Below are 10,822 nucleotides of genomic sequence, written 5' to 3' on the forward strand. Positions count from 1 at the left end.
TTCACATGTGCATGCATGCACAGCACACACACACACACCTCTTGTATGTATCCAGTCTGAGCAACCAGAGAAGATACCTTTAAGAGCTGCTGCACTGTGTCTGGGGCTGCTGAGTGTTGTCCTACTGGCTGGGATCATAGGACTGTACCTCTACTGTGAGTTCATATGTTACTGGCTGGACTCATAGGACTGTACCTCTACTGTGAGTTCATATATTCATTTCTTACCTTGTTAGAAATGTTGACTATTCATTTCCTGGTCTTGTAATCAGTAACTTTTGAAGTTTTGATCCTTTGCAGATGACTGAGCAACTACAGTGCTGGACATCACTGGAGCGAGGAGGAGAGCCATTGGCAACACATTCGAGGCAACAGAAAAGTAAATTAATGGTCCAAAAGGGAAATGTGAAAGGAAATGGAGGATGAATTTGTTTGTGGCTCTTCCAGATAACCTTGTTTTCTTCCTGGTATGACAGCCTCCTGGTTCATTGAAATGACGTGGAAACATTTATACAACCAGTTGGTGCCCAGTTGGTATCACATATAGTAAGCCCCAGACTGACTGGACGGCTCTCAAGTTGAGACGGTGGTAGACCATGGAGATGTCTGGGGACATTGTTTATGCCAATGAAGATGTTAGAGGAAAACAAAGTGTTTCAGGGGACCACTTTTATAATAGACAATATCTATGAAGACATTTATGAAACTCCAGACACCATCAAGTTTGAATTCAGAAACATGACTGTGGATGTTACCCCAAGGAGCAGACCAAGAGCTGAACTCTCAGGTAACGTACACACACACACACACACACACACACACACTTACTTCCTGTATGTGTCCACAGAGTCTGAGCAAACCAAGAGACTTTTACGAGCTTCTACACTGTGTCTGGGGCTGCTGGGTGTTCTCCTACTGGCTGGGATCATAGGACTGTACCTCTACTGTGAGTTCATATGTTAATTGCTTATCTTGTTAAGTGTTGGCTACTAAAGACCTGGTGTTTTACTCAGTAACTTTCAGATGTTTTGATTCTTTACAGATGACAGCGCATTTTACAACCTGACTGAGAGGGGCCAGTTACAGACCAGTTACAACAATCTGACTGAAGCAGGAGACCTGTTACAGGCCAGCTACAACAATCTGATTGCAGAAAGAGACCAGTTACAGAGGGAGAGAGACCTGTTACAGGCCAGTTACAACAATCTGATTGCAGAAAGAGACCAGTTACAGAGGGAGAGAGACCTGTTGGTTCGGAATTTGACTTCTGGTCAGTGAGCTGGTATTTATTTTCGTTCTGCGCTATATATATATATATTACTCATGAATATCTAGTCCAGTGAATCGTGATGTATAGCATGTGACATGTATTGCTATTATTATTGTTAGTATTATTACTGTTATTAGTAGTAGTAAGATGTATTATTATCGCCATTATTTTTATTATTTATGCTACTTTTATTGTTATTATCATTATTGTTGTGTTAAACAGAGAGAAACAGTTGTCCTGATGGATGGAGGAAGTTTGACTGCAGCTGTTACTTCCTCTCCATTGAGTCTAAAACCTGGGAGGAGAGCAGACAGGACTGTCTGAATAGAGGAGGAAACCTGGTGATCATCCAAAGCAGAGAGGAACAGGTGAGATGCTCTGTTGCAGGTCCATTTTTAGAATGTTTGTTTCAGTGTCTGAATGTTGTTAGTACATAGATTATACTCAAAGATTTATAAAAATCACATTTTCTAATATAATAAAATCTGTTAGTAGTTGGATGTATTGCACATGTTGGTAAAATGGGTGCATCAGTAGGCTCTACCTCAAATCATTCAGGTAAAAAAATGTTTCCAAACACCAACATGTTGTTGGTTTGCCATGAACATATCATCTCGGTTCTAATGTGTTGTTTTAGTAAGTTACACCCTTCTTCCTATTTATGATTCGCAGACACAAGAGCTCTCAATACCTTTTCATTGGATCTGCAAACTGTCCACTTGTGTCAGCGACTCATATAGCTATAATTTCATAGACATTTTGGAGATCCAATGAAAATGTATTGAGATTCAATGAAATCTGAAGTAGGGTTGACATACTAACAACAACACATTAGAAGCGAGAACTGTGATCTTCTCATGGTTAGCCTATGTTCCCAGAAATTACTGACATCTGGATGTGGGAACTCCTCTCAGGCCTGCTAAGTTAGGTTAGCTCATGGCAAACAAAAATAGAAATACAGTGCATTCAGAAAGTATTCAGACCCCTTGACTTTTCCAACATTTTGTTGGTACAGCTTTATTCTAAGATATATATCTTTTTTAATTTCCCTCAAATTTAGATACTTAAAAAAAAAGAATTGGGCAAATGTTTAAAAGACAAAACTGAAATATCACATTTACATAAGTGTTCCGACCCTTTACTTAGTACTTCGTTGAAGCACCTTTGGTAGCCTTAAGTCTTCTTGGATATGACACTACAAGCTCGGCACACCTGTATTTGGGAAGTTTCTCACATTCTTCTCTGCATATCCTCAAGCTCTGTCAGGTTGGATGGGGAGGGTCGCTGGACAGCTTTTTTCAGGCTTCACCAGAGATGTTCGATTGGGTTCAAGTCCGGGCTCTGGCTGGGCCACTCAAGGACATTCAGAACTTGTCCCGACAAGCCACTCCTGCATTGTCTTGGCTGTGTGCTTAGGGTCGTTGTCCTATTGGAAGGTGAACCTAAGCCCCAGTCTGAGGTCCTGACCACTCTGGAGCAGGTTTTCATCAAGGATCACTGTCCTTTGCTCGGTTCATCTTTCCGGCGATCCTGACTAGTCTCCCATTCCCTGCCACTGAAAAACATCCCCACAGCATGATGCTGCCACCACCATGCTTCACCGTAGGGATGGTGCCAGGTTTCCTACAGATGTGACACTTGGCATTCAAGCCAAAGAGTTCAATCTTGGTTTCATCAGACCAAGTAATCTTGTTTCTCATGGGCAGAGTCCTTTAGGTGCCTTTGGCAAACTCCAAGCATGCTGTCATGTGCCTTTTACTGAGGAGTGGCTACCGTCTGGCCACTCTACCATAAAGCCTAATTGGTCGAGTGCTGCAGAGATGGTTTGCCTTCTGGAAGGTACTCTCATTTCCACAGAGTAACTATGAAGCTCTGTCGGAGTGACCATCGGGTTCTTGGTCACCTCCCTGACCAAGGCCCTTCTTCCCCGATTGCTGAGTTTGGCCGGCTGCCAGCTCTAAAAAGAGTCTTGGGGGTTCCAAACTTCTTCCATTTAAGAATGATGAAGGCCACTGTTCTTCGGGACCTTAGATGCTGCAGACATTATTTTGGTACCCTTCCCCAGATCTGTGCCTCAACACAAACCTGTCTCGGAGCTCTATGGACAATTCCTTTGACCGCATAGCTTGGGTTTTGCTCTGACATTCACTGTCAACTGTTGGACCTGATATAGACATGTGTTTCCCTTTACAAATCATGTCCAATCAATTGAATTTACCACAGACTCCAATCAAGTTGTAAAAATATCTCAAGGATGATCAATGGAAACAGGATGCACCTGAGCTCAATTTCGAGTCTCATACAAAGGGTCTGAATAGTTATGTAAATAAGGTATGTTTTATTTTTAATACATTTGCAAAAATGTCTAAACCTCTTTTTGCTTTTCATTATATGGTATTGTGTGCCGATTGATGAGGAAAAAAGTATTTTAGAACAAGGCTGTAATGTTACAAAATGTGGAAACAGAAGGGGTCTGAATACTTTCCGAATGCACTGTACATGGGTAATAACTTTAGCTAGTTAGAATGTGTTGTGCAACGTGTATTAAGATGAAAATGGAATTACGTTTAAAGTGTAAATGAAAGACAATGTGTGATGTGCTGCAAGGTAAGATGTAAAGTCCCCTGCTTAGGGTTCTGGTACCAGTTCGATCTGTGGACACCGTCGAAATGGCTTGCATTGAGCGATAGCCCTGGTTTTCACGAACACAGCAGTACATACAGTGGGGCAAAAAAGTATTTAGTCAGCCACCAATTGTGCAAGTTCTCCCACTTAAAAAGATGAGAGGCCCAATATATCAGTGAACATATCGGAATCGTACGATATTAGATAAAAATGCCAACATCGGTATCGGCCCGATGTCTATTTTAACGCTGATGTTAAAAACCGATGTCAAGCTGATGTGTGAACCTTGTGAAGACTTACAGAACGTTTGACCTGTGTCATTGCCAACAAAGGGTATATAACAAAGTATTGAGAAACTGACCAAATACTTATTTTCCACCATAATTTGCGAATAAATTCATTAAAAATCCTACAATGTGATTTTCTGGATTTTTTTTCTTCTCATTTTGTCGGTCATAGTTGATGTGTACCTATGATGAAAATTACAGGCCTCATCTTTTTAAGTGGGAGAACTTGCACAATTGGTGGCTGACTAAATACTTTTTGGCCCCACTGTATTTCTTGAACGTGCGACGTAGGATGTTAGATTTAACATCACTTAAAGCTTGGATGTCCCTCCTACCATTTCATTCGCTCTTCCGTCTGTCCTTCAACTCCTGGCTGAACCCTACATCACAGCCACTGACAAAGCACATTAGTGATGGGCATTCCGAGTCTTTTCAGTGAGCCGGTTCATTTGGCTCCCAAAAGGCTCTTTGTTCCAAATGCTTAAAAATCGACCTAGAACCATGAGAAAATTGCAAATCCAAAATTAAGCCCAAAAGCTAGGCTACCATTATGTGAGGTCGTGAAATGTGTTGAAATGAAAAGGCTGAACGCATGCTCACCATGGTAGCCTATGCACGCATTGCGCCTTTTGCTTTTCAATGGTACTCACATTTTTAATTGCACCTCGCCTTATGTTGGTTGAGCTCCCTCCATTTCTTTCCATAATTATTTGACAGACACTGTAGTAAACTATAGCCTAATCATATTTAAGTTAATTTACTTGGAAAGATAACTGCCACATGATTCTCCTCCCATGCATAGGCAGCCTACTCTATTTCATTGAGACCACACATGCAGTGAGCTCCAAGTACTGCGACAGTGACACATTTTGTTTTGGCTTTGTACTACAGCACTTTGGATTTGACATGAGACCGTTTAGAAATTACAGCACTTTTTGTACATAGACCCCCCCCCCCCCCCCCCCATTTTAGGCAACCAAAAGTATTTGGAGAAATTCACACGTGTATTAAAGTACTAGAAACGAATGTTTTTGGTCCCATATTCTTAGCCATCAATGATTACATCAAGCTTGTGACTCTACAAACCTGTTGGATGCGTTTGCTGTTTGTTTTGGTTGTGTTTCAGATTATTTTGTGCCCAATAGAAATGAATGGTAAAAAATGTATTGTGTCACTTTTATTGTAAATAATAATAGAATGTTTCTAAACACTTCCCCATTAATGTGGATGCTACCAGGATTACGGATAGTCTTGAGTGAATCGTGAATAATGATGAACGAGCAAGTTACAAAGGCATAAATATCATTCATACAAAAAAAGTGCTGTAATTTCTAAACAGTTGACCCAATATGGATGAAAACACCCTCAATTTAAAGCTGACAGTCTGCACTTTAACCCCATAGTCATTGTATTATTTCAAATCCAAAGTGCTGGAGTACAAAGCCAAAACAACAAATGTGTCACTGTCCAAGTACTTTTGGAGCTCACTGTATACAAGGTGCACTTGATCTCACTCGCCCAATAAGGAGAGGAGAGGTAGGCAGTGAATTCTGAGTGTGTGAATAACGTAAAAAAGAGGTGCTTTTAATAAAATAGCTAGGTTAATGCATACAAAGCAGAAAGACAACCGTTTCCAAATCTGCGGGACAAAAACATATTTTCATCTGCCCGGACTGCCCGCTCCCACCCGCAGCATGAAAAATGCCTACCGCCCGCAATGATCTCTGTCGGTGCAGCCCTCTACTCAACACATCCTGTCATATAAGCACTTCCTGTGGTATAAGCACATTCATAACTGTTTTATAACACCTCAGATTAATGTAACGTTACTAAAGGTGTCTGTACACACTCTATAAAGGCATATGACATGGTTATGATGCCCATCATACCATTTAATTTAATAATGTGACAGAGGTTGGTTAATTATATAATGCCCTGTTATAACATCTTATGTAGCATGTAATAATGACATTAGTTGTCATGCAGACTGTGTAATAGCATTTGCCAACAGGATGAACAGTCATCTATAATACCCTTTATAACTGGTCATCTATAACAGACTTTAAATTATTTAAAATTACTTACGACAGCTTGACACATTTTAAAATGTATGAAGGCTTAACGAATGCATGAATAAGGACACCTACAGTAAAGTGTTTTGACTCCGTTGCGACCAGTTTTGGGGTTTCAAAACATTTTCTTTAAAACCTATGATCTGTGCAGTTCTAGGCAATATTCAGTTGAAGGTACACCACCAGAGAGCTAATCTAAGGTTTATTTATATTGTTTAGCCAGTTTAAAATGATGTATGGCATCACATTATTGATGGGGTTTTATACTGTACATGTAATGTTAAATAAACCTGATTCTGAACTGTTCATTTAGGAAATGCTCTATTACCATTAAAACAGGACTACATTAAAACATTTATGGTGATGTCCTGGATTGGTCTGACTGATGAAGATAGTGAGGGGAACTGGACATGGGTGGACAACACACAGCTGACTACAGAAGAGTGAGATGTGTCCATATGGTCCTGAATTCAATCATGGCAGACAATACATTTTCAGATTTTTAAACACTTCTGTAGAGTGAGCAAACTTGTTTTGTGTCTTGTCTTGCCTTTGTAGGTACTGGAATTTTGATGAACCTAATGGTGGAAGAGAGGAGAACTGTGGAATGATTTGGTGGAATTATGATGCCTGGAAAGACGCCTCGTGCTTTGAAAGGCGACCCTGGATATGTGAGAAATATGCACATTTGTAGGTTCTAAAAGAACCTAGTAAAATTTACGGATTAGTAAAACTTTAACCAAGTTTATTCACCCATTGGGTCATACAATTGCGTAAGACATCAATGGTGGTATATATATATATACCCCAATTTGGCTGACGTCCTCCTCTCTAAACATAACTTCCAGCCTAGCAAAAAATATGTAAAGTGATACGGGTAATAAACTATTACTTCTCCTTTAACATGACCTGACCTTCACTAATCCACAGCTCGCCACCATTATCAGTCACTGCAATCATGTAATAGCCTCTCCTCTACTCAGGACCTCCCAAATCCCCTATCCAACCTTCATTGACCCAACCATATACATTCCTCCTACAGATACCCATTAACTTCTGGTGTATAAACCAGATTATGGCACTCCTCATGTCTCTAGCATAACTGATGACTAACAATATTTAAAGTTTTGAAATCCAAACCCATCAATATGTTTAAGAGACGCAGCTCATATAATCTATGCATGCATACACGGCACACACAGCCTACCTAAGTGATCTAGTTGAACCGCTCTACTCAGCAACTTCACCATGTTTTTTGGCCAGTCTGTAAATGACAGATGTCTCTGAGCTCATTCACAACAATCATGTCACTCTCTATCAAACCTGCTGTCTCCCTTCCACCACATCCTGAACAGTGAAGTCATCATTACTTAAACTGAGCTGACCAAGGACTGTACACACTGACACTGCAATTGAGAAAAGTTTGTTGACATTGTTAGCCATAGAGTAGTTGTTTTTTTATTTTGCGTTATCAGTTTATGTTTTGGTTGCTATTGAGGCAGCTTGTCACGTCCTGGCCAGTATAAGGGTTAATTGTCATTGTAGTTTGGTCAGGACGTGGCAGAGGGTATTTGTTTTGTGGTTCGGGGTGGTGTTTTGGTAAAAGGGCGTTTGATTTCCGTGTTTTTGGTTTATGTATTTCTATGTGGAGTCTAGTGAGTGTGTTTCTATGGTTGATTAATTGGGGTTGGGACTCAATTGAAGGCAGGTGTTTTCTCTTTGCCTTTGATTGAGAGTCCCATATATTAGGGTGTGTTTGTCATTTGTGGGAGATTGTTTCTTGTCTAGCGTATGTGAGCCTGAGAAGACTGGCTATATCGTGAGTTCGTTTTTGTATGTTCATTTTGAGTCTAATAAATGTTCAAGATGAGCCAACACAATTCTGCTGCATATTGGTCCTCCTTTTCCGACGATGATTTCGCCATATCGTCTGACGACGACAATCCCTGACACAGCTTTTATCACATGTGATTATGTATTTCTTGACCTGCCTTGTGATTTACTTTAATGCTGTTTTTTAGTCTTGTGCTAATAAAAGGAAATGCATGAATACACAATTGCTCTGTTCCATTATATCCACACTATATTAGAGATACATGGCAGTGCCAGAGTCTGGTGAAGCGGTCCAAGCTCCTGACTCTAGACCACACATGTCCCTTGAGTGTGTAAATCCTTTCTGACCCTCTCTATGGTTATCTCCAAACTTTAACTTCATCTGATCTGTTATAAAAACTCTAGCTCCTTCAGTCTGAGGTAATGGAAACAGATCTCCAGACCTGTGTAGAGTAGATCAGATAACAGTTGTGTCTCCAGTAGGGATGCACATATCGGAATCGTACGATATTAGATAAAAATGCCAACATCGGGTATCGGCCCGATGTCTAGTTTAACACTGATGTTAAAAACCGATGTCAAGCTGCCGTGCATACCTATATAACGTAGGTACATGACGTAATGACACCATGTAAAATGTTGCACTACACCTGCAACCCAGCATCCCTAAACTAGCCCAGAATGTCTACTGTGTGGATCGATTCAAATCGAGCAGTCATTTTTTACATTTTAGTCATTTAGCAGACGCTCTTATCCAGAGCAACTTACAGTAGTGAATGCATACATTTCATTCATTTTTTTTCCTGTGCTGGCCCCCCGTGGGAATCGAACCCACAACCCTGGCGTTGCAAACACCATGCTCTACCAACTGAGCTACAGGGAAGGCTCAGTTGGTAGGCTTTGAAAGAGTAAGAACATTTCAGCGACAACTCAAAGGCAAAATCCATTAAAGCCAGGATAATGGAATTCATTGACCTTGACAATCAACCGTTCTCTGTCGTGGGTGATGTTGGCTTTCGCCGACTGGTCGAGCACTAGGTACACACTACCAAGTACGCTATTTTTCAGATGTTGCCCTACTGAAGTTATACAGTAATAGCATCACTGCTACTACCTTCACGACATATACTATGGAATGCCATTTGGGTTTTTGCGTTTCAACAAAGATACAGCAGCACTGTCAAAGCTGTACAAAAAAAGTCTGCAATCAAGCAAACACCGTCCACGAACGATGTGTTTACAATACCGCGTTGGTAATAAAGCTTAATTTGTTCGACTGAAACTTCTGGGGTAGCTAGCTTTAGCTTGGTACCTAGCTAGCACCAATACAACCAGCCTGAAAACAATGACCAGTAGAAACTGAAGTCATTTTCATTATTCTTAGCAATGATTTAGGAATCCTTGTGAGTAAGTACTAGCTAGGTTGCCACTTGTTGTTCGCCTATTGAAATTTAACTTCAGTTCGTAAATAGCTGGAAGGCTACTTAACCCTGTTGTCCAAAGCTAACGTTATAAGCAAGCAGCTAGCTTCATCTGGCTAGTGGAGGCTCGACCAGACTGTGGGTTATGTTGGGTTGTGAAGCTAGCCACAATAAGGATTAGGTTGGCCTTCAAAATAAAAGTATGTCATTGACAATGATGCAAATGAATACAAATAGTCGAATTATGCCATACTTTTATTTTGAAGGCTAACCGCAAAGTCCACTATTGTGGCAAATCCTTATTGTGGCTAGCTTCACATAGATGGGTCCGACCACCATTACAGTTTTTTACAATCGCTAGGACCCATTTCTCAATACTTAAGTTACTTTTTCAAAACTCTTCTCACAGTGAGCACAACAGCAGTCTATGTGCACTAAACTGTGGATCATTTTCATTGCTTTGGCACAAAATGCATTCAATGACTACATATTTCAATTGTCATTAATTATTTTCTCACTCAGACACAACCACCAAACTCTATGTACCTACAGGCCAATTTGCACATGTTAACAAACTCTTTTCAAAACTGTTAAACAATTAGACCAACCACAGCTGATTCCCATTGTAGCTCAACACCTATCTAGGTGTTAGTCTTTCAATTTCATTACCATCTATACAAAAGGGGACATCTTAGGAATAGTGCTGTACTGTAATGTAAACATGGACCCAGCCAGAGATAGAGAAGTGGCTGACAGAGGAAGAAGAGTGGCTGGGAGAGGGAGAGGGGTACGTACGCGTGGTGGAAGAAGACAGAGGAAGATCAAGAGCCGTAGTCTCAGATGAGATTAGGGCTACTATAATTGATCATGTAATAAATCATGGTCTATCAATGAGAGAGGCTGGTCTGAGAGTGCAGCCAAATCTGCAACGCTCAACATTGGCATCTATTGTGAGAAATTTCTAGCAAAACATCAGGTAAGATGTGCATTCTGCAAGGGCATCTGAATGAACGGCACATTACAGAAGTAAATTGAGCAAAGCCTCCAAACCCACTTGTGTGTAATTGTTTTTGTACTTCTGCTTAGGACGCAATGGTTACCTCCTACAGGCGGGAAAGGTAGGATTTTCACTGCTGTGCAGTCAAATAGCCACCCTTTACCTTGATGACAGCTTTGCACACGCTTGGCTTCACCTGGAATGCTTTTCCAACAGTCTTGAAGGAGTTCCCACATATGCTGAGCACTTGTTCAAATCAAATAAAATGTATTTATATAGCCCTTCTTACATCAGCTGATATCTCAAAGTGCTGTACAG

General features: G+C 40.6%; 1 protein-coding gene across 2 annotated transcripts; it reads left to right on the top strand.

The window, feature by feature from the left end:
- Positions 1–292: 292 nt before the first annotated feature.
- On the top strand, positions 293–8,133 carry LOC106606428 (uncharacterized). Of its 2 annotated transcripts, XM_014202617.3 has the most exons (7): positions 293–378; positions 476–786; positions 847–945; positions 1,042–1,269; positions 1,492–1,637; positions 6,593–6,696; positions 6,812–8,133. In XM_014202617.3, the coding sequence occupies exons 2-7, from the start codon at positions 621–623 to the stop codon at positions 6,945–6,947; spliced, it is 879 nt and encodes a 292-aa protein (XP_014058092.1). In that variant the 5' UTR covers positions 293–378; positions 476–620; the 3' UTR covers positions 6,948–8,133. The 2 variants fall into 2 exon arrangements, with proteins under 2 accessions (XP_014058092.1, XP_014058090.1); XM_014202615.3 differs by having other exon boundaries at positions 304–786.
- Positions 8,134–10,822: the final 2,689 nt, after the last annotated feature.

Source organism: Salmo salar, chromosome 03 (assembly GCF_965601325.2).
Source record: "Salmo salar chromosome 03, fSalSal1, whole genome shotgun sequence".
In the NCBI taxonomy this organism is placed as follows: domain Eukaryota; kingdom Metazoa; phylum Chordata; class Actinopteri; order Salmoniformes; family Salmonidae; genus Salmo; species Salmo salar.